This window comes from Oncorhynchus mykiss, chromosome 17 (genome assembly GCF_057628025.1).
Source record: "Oncorhynchus mykiss isolate SJ-2025 chromosome 17, ASM5762802v1, whole genome shotgun sequence".
Taxonomy (NCBI): Eukaryota; Metazoa; Chordata; class Actinopteri; order Salmoniformes; family Salmonidae; genus Oncorhynchus; species Oncorhynchus mykiss.
Genome location: NC_143038.1, coordinates 38153738 through 38171888, shown reverse-complemented (window position 1 = coordinate 38171888; position 18151 = coordinate 38153738). Strand labels below are relative to the sequence as shown.

The 18151-nt window shown below is 40.8% G+C and overlaps 1 protein-coding gene across 1 annotated transcript in view; it reads right to left on the bottom strand.

The window, feature by feature from the left end:
* Positions 1 to 4790: 4790 nt before the first annotated feature.
* Positions 4791 to 18151, bottom strand: part of slc6a11a (solute carrier family 6 member 11a) — a 33079-nt gene continuing 19718 nt past the window's right edge. Inside the window, exons 12-14 of the mRNA XM_021568883.3 lie at positions 8756 to 8856; positions 8422 to 8592; positions 4791 to 8144 (exon numbers count right to left, since the gene is read on the bottom strand). Of these exons, the coding sequence (XP_021424558.1) occupies positions 8022 to 8144; positions 8422 to 8592; positions 8756 to 8856 (395 nt within the window). The 3' untranslated portion in view covers positions 4791 to 8021. The remainder of the gene's footprint in view (positions 8145 to 8421; positions 8593 to 8755; positions 8857 to 18151) is intronic.

Genomic DNA, 18151 nt, shown 5'->3' with positions numbered 1-18151 from the left:
GCCAGGGGCACAATGTATGAATTAATGGTTGGATCAGATTTGACGTTATTGGCCAGTAGGGAGAATTAAGTAAAACCACAAGTCCAAATCCCTATTTCCATCCATGTCTAATTTAGGGAACTAGCAACCAGAGGACAACAACACAAGGCTACAATTCAGGTTTTATTTTCTGTCATGCGTTTTGCTCTCGATGTGACTTTAGTGAATCCAAATCCAAACTGGCTTCCCTTGACACTTTTTTTGTGATGCGCCTGGACCATTCATAGCTGAGTTCCCTCAGTTTAGCTCAACGGTTGATTGGCTATTATTTTATACTTTTTTATCAAGGGAGGCCAAATGCTCGCTGGCTTCCCTTGCGTACAATGCTACGGGTGGCAACAATGTCATATTCCTTTTGACCAGACAGCATCAGATAGATGGCCTACACATACAGATATAGAGGGGTGCTGTTTCGCTCCCTCGGATACTTTCTCTGGTGATATAGTACATTCAGCCTCTTGCAAACTGAAAGAAAATTATGAAGCACAGAGACGAAAGATACATTATTTTATTTTCCCGAATTGTTTTATTGGTCAATTTTGAATACACGCCACTGTGGGTGACATGGTCGGAGTGACAAACTTGAAATAAAATTGTGAGCAGCAATGAACGGGGTTCACAGTATGACTGAAAGGACACAAGATCAGTTGGATAACAAAGTAAGAACTCTATCATGTAGGAACTATCTCGTTTATGTGCAATCATGAGTCTAAAAACAAAATGTAGTGAATCTGAAGTTTGGTTCATGAGGAGAAGGTTATTGCAGATTATTTTGCATGAATCGTTTCCTTATTTTTTGAGATATAAAAACCTGAATAACCTGTTTCCCAGTCCCTGCCGATGGAAAAACATCACCTCAGCACGATGCTGCCACCACCGTGCTTCACTGTGGGGATGTTCTCGGGGTGATGAGAGGTGTTGGGTTTGTGCCAGACATAGCGTTTTCCTTGATGGCTTAAAAGCTCAATTTTAGTCTCGTCTGACCAGATTACCTTCTTTCATATGTTTGGGGAGTCTCCCACATGCCTTTTGGCGAACACCAAACGTGTTTGCTTATTTTTTTCTTTAAACAATGGCTTTTTCCTGGTCACTCTTCCGTAAAGCCCAGCTCTGTGGAGTGTACGGCTTCAAGTGGTCCTATGGACAGATACTCCAATCTCTGCTGTGGAGATTTGTTGCCTCTCTGATTAATGCCCTCCTTGCCTTGTCTGTGAGTTTTGGTGGGCGGCCCTCTCTTGGCAGGTTTGTTGTGGTGCCATATTCTTTACATTTTTTAATCATGGATTTAATGGTGCTACGTGGGATGTTCAAAGTTTCTGATATTTTTTTATTTTTTATAACCCAACCCTGATCTGTACTTCTCCACAACTTTGTCTCTGACCTGTTTGGAGAGCTCCTTGGTCTTCGTGGTGCCGCTTGCTTGGTGGTGCCCCTTGCTTAGTGACGTTGCAGACTCTGGGGCCTTTCAGAACAGGTGTATATATACTGAGATCATGTGACAGATCATGTCTAATTATGTGACTTCTGAAGGTAATTGGTTGCACCAAATCTTATTTAGGGGCTTCATAGCAATGGAGGTGAATACATATGCACGCACCATTTTTCCATTGTAATTTTTTTAGGAATTTTTTTGTAACAAGTTATTTTTTTGATTTCACTTCTCAAATTTGGATGTCCAATGCAAATAAAAATCATTTTTAATTACAGGTTGTAATGCAAAAAAATAGGAAAAATGCCAAGGGGGATGAATACTTTTGCAAGGCACTGTTACTCAGCCATATTTTCTCAAACTAATGAGCCTATATTCCAAATTTGGTGTCGTTTGGTCCTATAGTTCATGAGGAAGAATTCTATATATTTTGCGTATGTGCTAATATGCATCTATGTGGCCATCTTTGAATGCATCAAAGTTATTTTCACAAACTCTTTAGGGACGATTGTGATGAGTCCAAATACCAAATTTGGAGTGAATCTGACTTTTAGTCTATCAGAAGAAGATGTTTTTTTTCATGATTGTTTTAAGCATTAGCATTACAGTTTTTAAAAAGGGGAATAGTTCATTTTACAATTTTTTTAACGATTTCAATGTCAAACTTAACATGGTAATCATGGTAATGTCTTTGATGACACTTAAATGTTTCAAGTTGATAGGCCACTGTGAAGTTCATTTACAACGGATTTAAATGGACACGTCAAATCGTATTTCCTGATTTATCAGTTTCTCAGCCATGTCTTAACCAATCAAATTGAGGCAAATTTGTTTGACATGAGGAAAGACACCTACATACAAAGTTTTAAGTCTAGGTCGAACGGGGCGGCGGATATGAGGATGTGAGACTGCTTTTAACAGTGCGAACTATAGGCCAATCGGTGGCATTCTTTTAGAACAATTTTCTCATGGCCTCTAGTTTTTGTGTGCAAATCTAGAAAACAAAGTTATCAATCTAGGTTATTATCTAGGCTTGAGTTATTTGACCATGTCAGCTTAGCTGAGAACCCCTAAATATGCCTGCTGTTTCTTATCTGATGCTTGCAGAATACTCTCATCCTATAACTTGAACAGACTACCTCTGGAGGGAGACAAACAACAAAGCATACTGTAGGCCTTCTATTTCATTGGATGGTTATGTGACATAAGAAATAGCCAACTCTTGTGGACACAGATAGGATGTTTTGGTTATAATGTTTGGTAATCTCCCTATAGCTTAAGGCACGTTTCCCCAAGTGGCATTTACATTTTTTTTTAGCCCCACAAGTTTTCTGAGCAAATATTATATCATTATATATTATATCTGTTTGGGGTTCTTGCGGTCAATTTGCAGTCTACAAATTATTTGTAATTATGTTCCACCCCCCCCCGACCATACGCTCAAGAAAAAAATTGTCCTGCGGCTAAATCTAGTTGATGATCCCTGGTTTAAGGGTTATCCAAGTTCACCTGGCACCTGCCCTTAGCAGGGGTTTGACTACTCATTTACTGGCTCCCACGGTTCATTGCATAAGATGCCAAACTTGCGTGCCAATTTGACAAAGGACCAAATTCACTGAAACGTTTTGTAACATCTAAAAGGTCCCTTATACAACCTTGGAAATCTGCCAATTTAGGAGGATTTTATGGATCCTGATTTTGTCCGTAGGCTATATTATAAGTTCTGAGTCTCGAGTACACAACTGGGTCAAAGACAGAACATGTCCTAAGAGATAACATTTCTTCAATCATGACATTTTCAATTATCATTTTTAGCATTCAATGTGTAAGCAAATTTGGATCTGTTACAGGAAGGTATAAGGAAGTAATACCGAAGACAAGATTCCAACATTAGTAGGAGACCACTGCCATATCTGTAACTCATCATAATGAATCTGAAGTAGAGTTTCTCCATGAGCAAGCAAATCTTATATAACTGAATTAATTGTTAACAGGTTTTTTGACAAAGTAGAGAGGAGAAGTTGGTTTTCACAGCCTGCCGTCAACTTTAAATGACTTAATCATGCCAGGAGATGAAGCAAGACTGAAATGTATCATGGGGCTGTACACACCTACAACATTAAACACAAATCCTCCATTAACACAAATGTCTCCATAAAAAAAAAAAATCCATATTTTAACTAAATTGATTTGTGGCCGCCCCTCACTTTTTTCGCTGACCTTAGCTGTTCTCTGGGAGATAAAGCGGTGCATCACTGTTACACCAAACTCACTCAACTCAGAAAAGTGCTATCTTCTTCTAATCAGTTGAGCGAACACATTTTTGTTAAGTCCACCAGACCAAACAGATGTGTTATGAAACGTTCCCCTTTGTCCTCTTCAAGCAGAGGTCTGGATCAGAGTTGGGGTTAATGGGTTTGAATTGGAATGCCGACTGCGAGCCAGGACCAATCGCCCAACATCAGTGGCCGTCCTCACTAATACTCTTGTGACTGAATGGAAGCAAGTCCCCACAGCAATGTTCCAACATCTAGTGGAAAGCCTTCCCAGAATAATGGAGGAGGCTGTTATAGCAGCAAAGGGGAGACCAACTCCAATTTAATGCCCATGATTTTGGAATGAGATGTTTGACGAGCAGGTGTCCACAGACTTTTGGTCATGTAGTGTATTTATGTCAAACTCTTTTCAATTTCGGCATTTTCAATTCAAATCCCTTCCTCAATTGAAATACTTAAATTCAAATTGACCCCAACCCTGGTCTGTATCACATATTGTAGGCTAAATGATACATAGGCCTACATCCCACCAGACACTCTTACTGACAGTTGGGGCTGCTTTGCGTGACGTGTTGCCTCTACCTTCTTGTCCTTTGTGCTGTTGTCTGTGCCCAATAATGTTTGTACCCTGTTTTGTCCTGCTGCCATGTTGTGCCGCTACCATGTTGTTGTCCTATTGTGTTGCTACCATGCTGTGTTGTCATGTGTTGTGCCATGCTATGTTGTTGTCTTAGGTTTCTCTTTAAGTTACAAAAATAAACAAGAATAGACAAAAAAAAGGGCTGGTTTCATGGACACAGAACAAGCCTTGTCCTGGATACTATGTTGTTGTCTTAGGTCTCTTTTTATGTAGTGCTGTGTTGTCTCTCTTGTCGTGATGTTTGTTTTGTCCTATATTTTAATGAAACGTATTTGTATTTTTAATCCTAGTCCCCGCAGGAGGCCTTTTCGTAGGCCATCATTGTTTATAAGAATTTGTTCTTAACTGACTTGCCTAGTTAAATAAAGGTCAAATAAATACAAATAAGGAGTAAGAAGGATCAGTGTTCTGTTTAAAAGTATTTTATTACAGAAACGTTAACAAAAATATCTTGTAAAACAGTATTAGATAAAATAGAACATTTCTACATAAGTTGATATAATGAGATATAGGTAACTGCTAAAATAAAGGAAACACCAACATAAAGTGTCTTAATAGGGCGTTGGGCCACCATGAGCCACCATCACAGCATCAATTCGCATCAGCATAGATTCTACAAGTGTCTTGAAATCTATTAGAGGGATGCAACACCATTCTTCCACAAGATATTCGATAATTTGATATTTTGTTGATGGTTGTGGAAAACGCTGTCTCAGGTACCAGTCCAGAGTCTCCCATAAGTGTTCGATTGGGTTGAGATCTGGTGACTGAGACACACAAACCCACTTTAAACCCCTCTTTGCTCCTTTGAGACCCCTCAAGTCAGAGATCTCTCCTTCTAGCCAGGGTAGAATGACGGGATGTTTTTAATTGCTTAATTAATTCAGGATCCACACCTGTGTGAAAGCAACTGCTTTCAATGGACCTTGTATCCCCCATTTATCCCTCAAGTGTTTCCTTTCTTTTGGCAGTTACCTGTATGTACAATGTTCCAGGTGTACTTGTTGACTTTCAACAAATACATCAAAACCCCTGCTGTGGTAGATTTGTATTGCACGACCAACACTTCAGCAAGATACAACATGATACAGACATCAGAAATGGATTTGAAGTTAAACAGTAGACTACAATGCATTATCTTTTTTGTGACCAAATTACACACAGGGGTTTATAACATTATTCTTTAGAATTAGATCCTGAGGTTGTTCATTTTGTTTGTTCAAATAAGAATAGTTCATTACAAATGGGGTGATTGTCAATTTATGTCAATTTACCCGGTAAAATAAAAGGTACACGTCAACGACTTGGATTGATGAACTACTGTATACTGAGTGTATGCACAGATTAAGCCTAATCCTGGACTAAAAAACATGTTCAATGGAGATTCTCTGTGTGTGGGAAACCGGCCCAAAATGTTAAGGTGATCTAGGTGTAGCTATTTTATGATTGGTCTTCAACCCACTAATCATTTCAATCTTAAGAAAAATATGTTTCTATGATTTCACACATTATGCTATAGATATTAAGTTGATTAAGCTAAATAAAACTATGATATTACACTCACTATACATCATACTGCAGTTGAAACCTAATACCCCACATTACTCAAGCACAACTCTGAGCAGCTACATGAACTATATAAAACACAAAGCCCCCAAAAACTCTTAATATATATACAGTGGCGAGACAAAGTATGTGAACCATTTGGAAATACCTGGATTTCTGCATAAATTGGTCATAAAATTGGTCATCATCTGATCTTCATCTAGGTAACAACAATAGACAAACACAGTCTGCTTAAACTAATAACACACAAACAATTATACGTTTTCATGTCTTTATTGAACACACCGTGTAAACATTCACAGTGCAGGGTGGAAAAAGTATGTGAACCCTTGGATTTAATAACTGGTTGACCCTCCTTTGGCAGCAATAACCTCAACCAAACGTTTTCTGTAGTTGCGGATCAGATCTGCACAAAAGTCAGGAGGAATTTTGGACCATTCCTCTTTACAAAACTGTTTCAGTTCAGCAATATTCTTGGGATGTCTGGTGTGAACTGCTCTCTTGAGGTCATGCCACAATATCTCAATCGGGTTGAGTCCTGACCTCAACCCAATTGAGACTGGGCCAGTCCAGAATGCATATTTTCTTCTGTTGAAACCATTCTGTTGTTGATTTACTTCTGTGTTTTGGGTTGTTGTCCTGTTGCATCACCCAACTTCTGTTGAGCTTAAATTGGCGGACAGGTAACCTAACTTTCTCCTGCAAAAAGTCTTGATAAACTTGGGAATTTATTTTTTGGTCGATGATAGCAAGCTGTCCAGGCCCTGAGGCAGCAAAGCAGCCCCAAAACATGATGCTCCTTCCACCATACTTTACAGTTGGGATGAGGTTTTAATGTTGGTGTGCTGTGGCTTTTTTCTCCACACATAGTGTTGTGTGTTCCTTTCAAACAAGGCAACTGTAGTTTCATCTGTCCACAGAATATTTTGCAAGTAGCACTGTGGAACATCCAGGTGCACTTTTGCAAACTTCAGATGTACAGCAATGTTTTTTTTGGACAGCAGTGGCTTCTTCCGTGGTGTCCTCCCCTGAACAGCATTCTTGTTTAGTGTTTTACGTATCAAAGACTCATCAACAGAGATGTTAGCATGTTCCAGAGATTTCTGTAAGTCTTTAGCTGACACTCTAGGATTCTTCTTAACCTCATTGAGCATTCTACACTGTGCTCTTGCAGTCATTTTTGTAGGACAGCCACTCCTAGGGAGAGTAGCAACAGTGCCAAACTTTCTCCATTTATATACCATTTATCTTGCACATCAAGGCTTTATGCAAGTCAACAATTCTTAGGTCTACTGAGATCTCTTTTGTTCGAGGCATGGTTCACATCAGGCAATGATTCTTGTGAATAGCAAACTCAAATTACGGGTGTTTTTTTATAGGGCAAGGCAGCTCTAACCAACATCTCATCTCCTCTCTTTGATTGGACTCCAGGTTTTTTTCATTTTACCTTTATTTAACTAGGCAAGACAGTTAAGAACAAATTCTTATTTTCAATGACGGCCTAGGAACAGTGGGTTAACTGCTTTGTTCAGGTGCAGAACGAGAGATTTGTACCTTGTCAGCTCAGGGATTTGAACTTGCAACCTTTCGGTTACTAATAAAACACTCAAACTACTAGGCTACCCTGCCACCAGGTTAGCTGACTCCTGACTCCAATTAGCTTTTGGAGAAGTCATTAGCCTAGGGGTTCACATGCTTTTTCCAACCAACACTGTGAATGTTTAAATGATGCATTCAATATAGACAAAAAAATACAATAATTTGAGTGTTATTAGTTTAAGCACACTATGTTTGTCTATTATTGTAACTTAGATGAAGATCAGATCAAATTTGATGACCAATTTATGCAGAAATCCAGGTATTTCCAAAGGGATCACATACGTTTTCTTGACACTGTGTGTGTGTGTATCTATATATATATATATTTTAAGTTACAAAAATAGACAACAAAAAAAGGCTGGTTTCCCGGACACATATTAAGCCTTGTCCTGGACGAAAAATCATGGTCTCAGTCCCACTAGGCTTAATCTGTGTCTGGGAAACCAGCCCCAAAACTAGTAGAATAGTCAGTCTATAGATTATTGCTGTATGTCTTCTCATCGTCAGTAACATGGTCCAGAGCATAGAGACCTACCATCTCCTCCTTCATCATCATAGGAAGGTCATCTGCTGGCCGACAGATTGTCTGGAGGCGCTTGGGAGCAAAGTGGTCTCAAAGTAAGTATAATCAATGTGCTACAAAAGTATTCTTACAAATCTCAGAATAGTGCATAAACTCTATGCTAGAGATGAAAGAACCAGATGAAAGGTCCCAGCCTTTCCGATTAGATTAATTTTATTTAGCTTTTCTATTTTAAATTTTCTAGATTGTTAACTTTGTAAATGTGACAAAGAGCAACAACAAGAATATAAATTTGATGCAATCATTCACACTTTTAAATGTTCCAGGGAAAACTTCCCATCATACTGACCTGCCAGAAAGTCCCTTTGCCCCAGTACAATTTGTAGACCATGGTGATGGGGATGAGAGATAAGGAGGACATAGCCAAGAACCAGCCTAGCCAGTAGGCCCACCATGGGTACAAATATGTGTTGTTGAACTTCAAAGGGCTGTACTTCAGCAGGGAAAATACAAAGGTTCCCTTGAAGAGAGAAAGGAAGATGGCAGAAATATGTTGTTTCATTGTTGTTTTGATTATGCCTTGCCATTGATAGACAGCAGAATGTTTTGTAAGCATAATTTCAGTTGTATCCATTAAAACAAAGAATGGAATAATGATAAAAATGGACTGGGTTTAAACTCACTGTGCAGATAGTAGGGGTAATGTAGAGCCAACAATACTTGACCAGGGAGGAGGGCCTATAGCCAATCATATCCTCAATGTTGTCACAGAAGCGTTCAGCACCTTCGAAAGAGACAGACATGTTACAGGATGTAACGTGTACGCTAAGAATTGGGAAGCAAGTACAGGGAGTGTATTTAATAAAGGTTACATGGAACAAAACAAGAAACATGAGTAGCGTACATACATGAAACATATAAACAGAAACAATAACGCCTGAGGAAAGAACCAAAGGGAGTGACAGATATAGACAAGGTAATCAGGAAGGTGATGGAGTCCAGATGAGTCTCATGAGGCACAGGTGCTCCGTAACGATGGTGACAGGTGTGTGTAATTATGAGTAAACTGGTGACAATGAGCGCCAGAGAGGAGCGGGAGTAGACGTGACAGTACCTCCTCCCTGAGGAACCCGACGAGCAGGCATGAGACGAGTGTACCCGCAGAGCCGGATGATGCGCAAGAACCCGCAGAGCCGGCGCCGCCTCAGCCGGCACGAGGTGCGTGAACCGCAGAGCCGGCACGAGGCGCGTGAACCCGCAGAGACGGCACGAGGCGCGTGAACCCGCAGAGCCTGCTGAGGCTTTCCTTTGGTGAGGCATTATTCTGTAACGTGTATGCTAAGAATCGGGAAGCAACTACAGGGAGTGCAAATTTTATAATAAATGGAAACTAGTACAAAACAAGAAACACAAAATGTGTACAGACATGAAACCGAGTCAGCAATGCCTAGGTAATGAACCAAAGGGAGTGACTGATATAGGGGAGGTAATCAGGAAGGTGATGGAGTCCAGGTGAGTCTCATGAAGCGCAGGTGCGCGTAACAATGGTGGCAGGTCAAATCAAACAAGCATTTGTGTAAGTTTATTGATAGCCTAGCATAGCATTTTGTCCAGCTAGCAGCAGGTAACTTGGTCACGGAAATCAGAAAAGCAATCAAATTAAATCGTTTACCTTTGATGAGTTTCGGATGTTTTCACTCACGAGACTCCCAGTTAGATAGCCAATGTTCCTTTTTTCCAAAAATATTATTTTTGTAGGCGAAATAGCTTGTTTGTTCTTCACGTTTGGCTGAGAAATCGCCCGGAAATTGCAGTCACGAAAACTCCGAAAAATATTCAAAATTAGCTCCATAATATCGACAGAAACATGGCAAACGTTGTTTATAATCAATCCTCAAGGTGTTTTTCAAATATCCATTCGATAATATATCCACCGGGACAATTGGTTTTTCAGTAGGGCCGATTGGAATAATGGCTACCTCTGTATTTTACGCGAGAATCACTCTGAGAGCATCAGGTGACCACTTGCGCAATGTAGCCGCTTACGGGTATTCTTCAACATAAATGCGTAAAACTGCGTCACAATGCTGTAGACACCTTGGGGAATACGGAGAAAAAGTAATCTGGTTGATAGCCCATTCACTGCTCAATAGGGACGCATTGGAACGCAGCGCTTTCAAAACATGAGGCACTTTCCGGATTGGATTTTTCTGAGGCTTTCGCCTGCAATATCAGTTCTGTTATACTCACAGACAAAAATTTTTTAAGTTTTGGAAACTTTAGAGTGTTTTCTATCCTAAGCTGTCAATTATATGCATATTCTAGCATATTCCAAAAATGAAAATACTGCCCCCTAGTCACAAAAGGTTAAGACATGAAGGTCAGTCAATACGGAACCATTTTAAGAACTTTGAAACCATCAAGCGCTATGATGATGAAACTGGCTCTCATGAGGACCGCCACAGGAATGGAAGACCCAGAGTTAACTCTGCTGCAAAGGATACATTTATTAGAGTTACCAATCTCAGAAATTGCAGCCCAAATAAATGCTTCACAGTTCAGGTAACAGATACATCAACATCAACTGTTCAGAGGGGACTGTGTGAATTGCTGCAAAGAAGACACTACTAAAGGACACCAATAATAAGAGACTTGCTTGGGCTAAGAAACACGTGCTTCTACACCTGCATTGCTTGCTGTTTGGGGTTTTAGGCTGAGTTTCTGTACAGCACTTTGAGACATCAGCTGATGTAAGAAGGGCTTTATAAATACATTTGAATGATGGACATTAGACCAGTGGATATTTGTACTTTGGTCTAATGAGTCCAAATTGGAGATTTTTGCTTCCAACCGCTGTATCTTTGTGAGACGCGGTGTGGGTGAACGGATTACATAGATTGTATTTTATTCGTGTATTTGCCACCGTAAAGCATGGAGGAGGTGTGGAGGTGCATTGCTGGTAACGCTGTCTGTGATTTATTTAGAATTCAAGGCACACTTAACAAGCATGGCTACCACAGCATTCTGCAGCAATATGCCATACCATCTGTTTTGGGCTTAGTGGGACTATCATTTGTTTTTCAACTTGACAATGACCAAACAAACCTCCAGACTGTGTAAGTGCTATTTTACCAAGAAGGAGAGTGATGGAGTGCTGCATTAGTTGACATGGCCTCCACAATCCCTGACCTCAACCAAATTGAAATGTTTTGGGATGATTCGGACAGCAGAGTGAAGGAAAAGCAGCCAACAAGTGCTCAGCATACATGGGAACTCCTTCAAGACTGCTGGAAAAGCATTCCAGGTGAAACAGGTTGAGAGAATGTCAAGAGTGTGCAAAGCTGTCATCGAGGCAAAGAGTGGCTATTTGAAGAATCTCAAATAAAAAATACATTTTGATTTGTTTAACACTTTTTAGTTTACTACATGATTCCATGTGTTATTTCGTAGTTTTGATGTCTTCACTACTATTCTACAATGCATAAAATAGTACAAATAAAGAAAAACCCTATGTGATCTAAAACTTTTGACTGGTAGTGTATATTTCATTTTGCCTGCATTAAGTACACGTTGTAAATCAACAAGGCCTTTCTGTAATGTAACAAAATAAGATTGCAGCTGTAACATAGCTTGATCAACAGTTGGCGCAATGGCATACATAACCACATCGTCTGCATACAATATTACAGGATTCAATAGATAGTCCCAAAACCAATCCTTGTGGTACTGTCACGTTCTGACCTTTATTTCCTTTGTTTTTTATTTATTTAGTATGGTCAGGGCGTGAGTTGGGTGGGCAGTCTATGTTTGTTTTTCTATGATTTGGGGAGTTGTATGTTTCGGCCTAGTATGGTTCTCAATCAGAGGCAGATGTCATTAGTTGTCTCTGATTGAGAATCATACTTAGGTAGCCTGGGTTGCACTGTTTGTTTGTGGGTGATTGTCTATGTTAGTGGCTTGTGTCAGCACAGGTCTCATTTGTAGCTTCACGGTCGTTATTTGTTTATTGTTTTTGTATTCAGTGTTCAGTGCTTTCTTTTATTAAATACTCATCATGAACACATACCACGCCGCATTTTGGTCCTCTGATCCTTCTCGCCTCTCCTCTTCAGATGAAGAGGAGGACGACCGTGACAGGTACACCTTTGATAATATTGAGGAAACTAGACTTGACACCATCAGTTAAGCACACATTGTGTCCTGTCTGTATTATAAGTCTTAAAGAATTTGCTAGACTCCTGATCCAGTCCCATTTCAGACAGTCTTTTAATGAGTAGGGAATGGCCAACAGTGTTGAAGGCTTTGGAAAGGTCTGTAAATAAGGCAGCACAATGATTTTATGATCTAGGCAATTTAACACAACATGTAAAACAAGCATAGACTTGAAAGAGTGCTATGTCCAAATCTAAACCAGACTGGTTAGCATTCAGAATAAAGTAAAAAGTTAGCTGTGAGCTGGTCAGGGATTCTAATAGCTTGACTAGGCAGGTTGAGAACTTCAAGTTCCTTGGTGTCCACATCACCAACAAACTATCATGGTCCAAACACACTAAGACAGTCGTGAAGAGGGCACGACAAAGCCTATTCCCCCTCAGGAGACTGAAAAGATTTGGCATGGGTCCTCAGATCCTCAAAATGTTCTACAGCTGCACCATCGAGAGTGGTTCCATCACTGCCTGGTATGGCAACTGCTCGGCCTCCGTCCACAAGGCACTACAGAAGGGTTGTGCGTAATGCCCAGTACATCACTGGGGCCAAGCTTCCCGCCATCAAGGACCTCTATACCAGGCAGTGTCAGAGGAATGCCCGAAAATTGTCAAAGACCCCAGCCACCCTAGTCATAGACTGTTCTTTCTGCTACCACACGGGAAGCGGTACCGGAACGCCAAGTCTAGGTCCAAAAGGCTTCTTAACAGCTTCTACCCCCAAGCCATAAGACTCCTGAACAGGTAATCAGATGGCTACCCGGACTATTTGCATTGTGTACCCCCCCCCCCCAGCCCCTCTTTTACGCTACTGCTACTCTCTGTTCATCGTATATGCATAGTCCCTTTAACAATATCTACATGTACATACTACCACAATAAACCTGACTGTGTATAGCCTCGCTACTGTTATTTTTCACCGTCTTTTTACTGTTATTTTTATTTCTTTACTTACCTATTGTTCATCTAATATATTTTTTGCACTATTGGTTAGAGCCTGTAAGTAAGCACTTCACTGTAAGGTCTACACATGTAGTATTCGGCGCACGTGACAAATAAACTTGGATTTGATCATTGCATGATGCAGAAAATGCAAGGGAGTTCAAGGACCTTGTTTTAACAAAGTTAACCATTTTCACTGTAGTGCCCAAAATGTATTTCAAGCTGTCAGGCATTCCCTTGGCAGCAAGAGCCTCTCGGTGGATGCTGCAGTGTACCCAAGTGGCGTCGGGAGCAAATGCTTGCACGCGCGTTACCATTCCACTGTGTCTCCCTGTCATGGCTTTTGGGCCATCAGTACAGATACCAACACATCTTGACCACCAAAGTCCATTTGATGTCACAAAGCTGTCCAGTACTTTAAACATATCCTCTCACGTTTTCCTGGTTTCCAATGGTTTGCAGAAGAGGATGTCATCCTTAATTGATCCCCCATAAACGTAAAGGACATATACCAAGAGCTGTGCCAGGCCCACCATGGTCTCTTGACTCAGCTGTAATGCATATAATTCACTAGCTTGTATGTGAAGCAGTAATTGTTTCAAAACATCTCCTGCCATATCACTGATGCGTCTTGAAACAATGTTGTTTGATGAAGGCATTGTCTGTATAGTTTTTTGGGCCTTTTCCCCCAGCATTGTCCCAACCATATCCGCAGCAGCAGGAAGAATTAAGTCCTCCACAATAGTATGGGGTAGCTCACCATATAAGACGCTTCTAGCCCCTTCTTATTAATGGTATCTGTTGCTTTTATACATGTCTTACTACTTGAAAGTCATATTTATTCTCGCTCAAAAAACTCCCGTGGCTTGTTTTTTACATTCTCATGTTTCGTTTCTAAATGTCTGTGCAAGAGTGAAGGTTTCCCGTGAGAGAGTAACAGTTAATGTGATTGGATGTTAATTATTTGACTAGGCTACCTGTATTTGACATTGTGTTGTTATTTCGCTGAACACTAGATGGTTTAATTTTATTTCTGTCAGTGAAAAGAGGCTACTCAGGCAAGAAAAAAAAATACTGGATAGCTCCACTGAAAAATATAAATGTACTGTTTGAAAATGTGATTCATATTTTTATTTGGCGTACCCCGATGGCCTTGTGCGTACCCCGTACCCCAGTTTGGGAATACCTGATATAGGGGACAGATCAGAGTGGCAGCAAGTCGCAAACCTGTAATGGTTGAGTGGCTGGCCTTGTCCTTTTGATCTGTTTGTCCCTGTAGTCACTGTCAGTTTAGAAGCCTTTGTTAAGGCCTGCAAGTGATATAAAACACCAAATATCAGTTGGTATGCTGTAATATATAGTTACATACACACTATTAGCAATTCCTTAATACTTTTTCAATACAATTCAACAAGAACGTACTGTATTATTGTTTTGCTGTATATTTAATGCTGCATACTATAAATGATGGTGCATTGTAGAAAAGTATTGTGGGAGGGGAAAGAATCGCTGGCTCATTAACATATTTTAAGGCATGCCTTGAAAGTGGCTATATTTGTTCCACCCGGTTAGTGAGAGTCCTGTATCAATTTAAGTGATATGTGTTAGTAGTTCCCAAACAATTAAAAATGTATATACGGGCCAGATCAGACTGGCAGTGGGTCTTAAAACCTCTACAGGATCGGTGGGTCCCCCGCGGGACGGTTGAGTTAACGTAGGATAATGTGATCAGTCTAAAACTTTGCACATACACTGCTGCCATCTAGTGGCCAAAAATCTAAATGGTGCCTTGGCTGGAATAATACATTTTGGTCTTTCTCTTGCATTTCAAAGATGATGGTAATAAAAAATATCCAAAAAATACATTATTTTTTTGTATTATCATTTACCAGATCTAATGTGTTATATTCTCCTACATTAATTTAACATTTCCACAAACTTCTAAGTGTTTCCTTTCAAATGATATCAAAAATATTCATATCCTTGCTTCAGGTCCTGAGCTACAGGCAGTTAGATTTGGGTATGTCATTTTAGGGGAAAATTTTAAAAAAGGGTTCGATCCTTAAGAGGATTTATTAAACCTATAATGGTTGAATATTCAACCACGTCCATTTAATCTGTTTTACCCTGTAATCACGGACAGTTTGGAAGCCTTTGTTTAGGCCTCTAGAAGCGCATGTTATATAAAACACCTAGTATTAATATGCTGTAATATACAAATGCCTAGCAGCCAACCTACTTGCTCCAATCCCTTGTAATCAGGTGTTGGAACCAGTTCAGGGAACAGAATTTAAAAACAGAAAATAATATTTGAGGAACAGAGTTAGAACCAGGAACGAAGGTGATCTATATATTTCTGGAACAGAACCGTTATTTTAAAAGCATGGGAACCGGTTAACAACGTTCTTTTACGTTACAAGCCTTTTTTTCCAGTCCCACAAAAATTGCAACAAACGCCTATGCAAGCCCTCACTCTGTCACTCAAACGTCTTCTAGTGTCTGCCTGCCAGCTGGAAATCTTTGCCAGTGTGTGTGTGTGTAAACTACCTGGCCCTCCCTCTCCGAAGCATCGCTTACTATAGCCAACTGACGACATTACAAGTGTGATTCAAAAATTAGGAAGATACATTTTTAAATAGAGAAGAATGGATTAACATTTTCAATGCTAGTTAAGGATACTATAATTATCATGTTCCACATTGGATTTACAGATTTACAGAAAGGTAAGTTGTAAGTTGGTAAGAAAGGTAAGGTAAGTTGTGTTTATGTTCTAGTGCTGCTCTGCACACACAAGATTGTTAGCTCTGATCCAACGTTAAGCCAAATCTCTCAAGTTCAAAGACATTCAAAATTCCTTCATAGAAGCCTAATTCCAGTAAATCATGTCATAACAAGATGCCCAGCACTTCAAGCCAAGCCTCCTCCTCCACCCTCTCTCCCTACTCGCAAAATTTCAGTCGCATCTCGCACCCTACACTTGTCTGTCCATAGTGACTGACAGCACAGTGCAGTGTGTGTGTTTGTTTGTCATTATGATTTAATTAAACCATGCTGTTACGGCAAAAGACAATTTGCTCTTAACGACTTCCCTATGAAGATTAAATCGCAAGGCACTGTATATAGTTCTGATGATTATGTTGAAATTAAATTGATGTAACAACCTGTTAGTCAGGTTAAGTCAATGTATTCAAGTTACATTTTTACCCTTATTTAAATGTTTACAATGCTGGTTGAAATGAGATGAAAACAGTACTGGTGACTAAACTGATGACTAAAATCTGATGTATTTTCCACGTTGATTCCACATCACAATACGTTGACCAATTACTTTGAAACAACGTTGATTCAACCAGTGTCTGTTCAGTGGGTATCCTGTGTCACGTCTACTCCAGCTCCTCCTCTCTGGCGTTCGTTGCCGCCAGTTTACTAATTATTACGCCCACCTGTCACCATCGTTACGTGCACCTGCGCCTCATTAGACTCCATCACTTTCCTGATTACCTTCCCTATATCTGTCACTCCCTTCGGTTTTTCAGGCGTTATTGTTTCTGTTTATATGTTTCATGTCTGTATGCTAGTCGTGGTTCTTTGTTTGTTCCATATACCGTTATTTATTAAATACACTCCCTGTACTTGCTTCCCGATTCTTAGCGTACACATTACAATATAACGCTTTACAGAGTAACAGTGATTTTCTTTTGCTGTTTTTTACTGGTGTTTTTTACAGGTCCAAGGGCAGCTGCCAAAGCAACTGCGGATGCCCCAGCTGGCTCGTCAGGCTTCCATGCCTCAGCTGGCTTGACAGGTTCACAAGCCTTGGTTGGCGTGTCAGGCTTCCATTGCCAAAGCTACCAGGGATGCCTCAGCTAGCTCATCAGGCTTTCATGCCTCAGCTGGCTCGACAGGTTTTCAAGTCTCGTTTGGCTCGTCAGGCTTCCATGCCTCAGCCGGCTCGACGGGATCCTATGCCTGAGCCGGCTCATCAGGCTCCCGTGCCTCAGCCGGCTCGACAGGTTCCCGTGCCTCACCCGTCTCTACAAGTTTCCGCACCTCAGCAGGCTCTACATTCTCCCACGCCTCAGCCGACCATCATTCTTTCCTCCTGATTCCTGCTTACAGGCAAAAATTAAAGCAGGACGCACCAATCACTAGATCAAAAGTGGTCAGATGAAGCATATGCTAAGCTACAGGACTATTTTGCTAGCACAGACTGGAATATGTTCCGGGATTCCGCCAATGGCATTGAGGAGTACACCACAGCTGTCATTGGCTTCATCAATAAGTGCATCGATGACGTCGTCCCCACAGTGACCGTACGTACATACCCCAACCAGAAAACATGGATTACAGGCAGCATCCGAACTGAGCTAAAGGCTAGCGCTGCCGCTTTCAAGGACCTGGACTCTAACCCGGAAGCTTAAAAGAATCCCGCTATGCCCTCCGACGAACCATCAAACAGGCAAAGCATCAATACAGGACTAAGATCGAGTCGTACTAAACTGGCTATGACGCTCGTCTGATGTGGCGGGGCCTGCAAAGCATCACAGACTACAAAGGGAAGCACAGCCGAGAGCTGGCCAGTGACACAAGCCTATCGGACGAGCTAAACTACTTCTATGCTCACTTCGAGGCAAATAACAATGAAATATGTGTAGAGCACCCGCTGTACCGGAAGACTGTGCGCTGAGATCACGCTCTCCACAGCTGATGTGAGTAAGATCTTTAGAGAGGTCAAACATTCACATGGCCGCTGGGCCAGATGGATTACCAGGACGTGTACTGCGGGCATGTGCTGACCAACTAGCAAGTGTCTTCACTGACATTTTCAACCTCTCCTTGTCCGAGTCTGTAATACCAACATGTTTTAAGCAGACCACCATAGTGCCTGTGCCCAAGAACACTAAGGTAACCTGCCTAAATGACTACCAACCC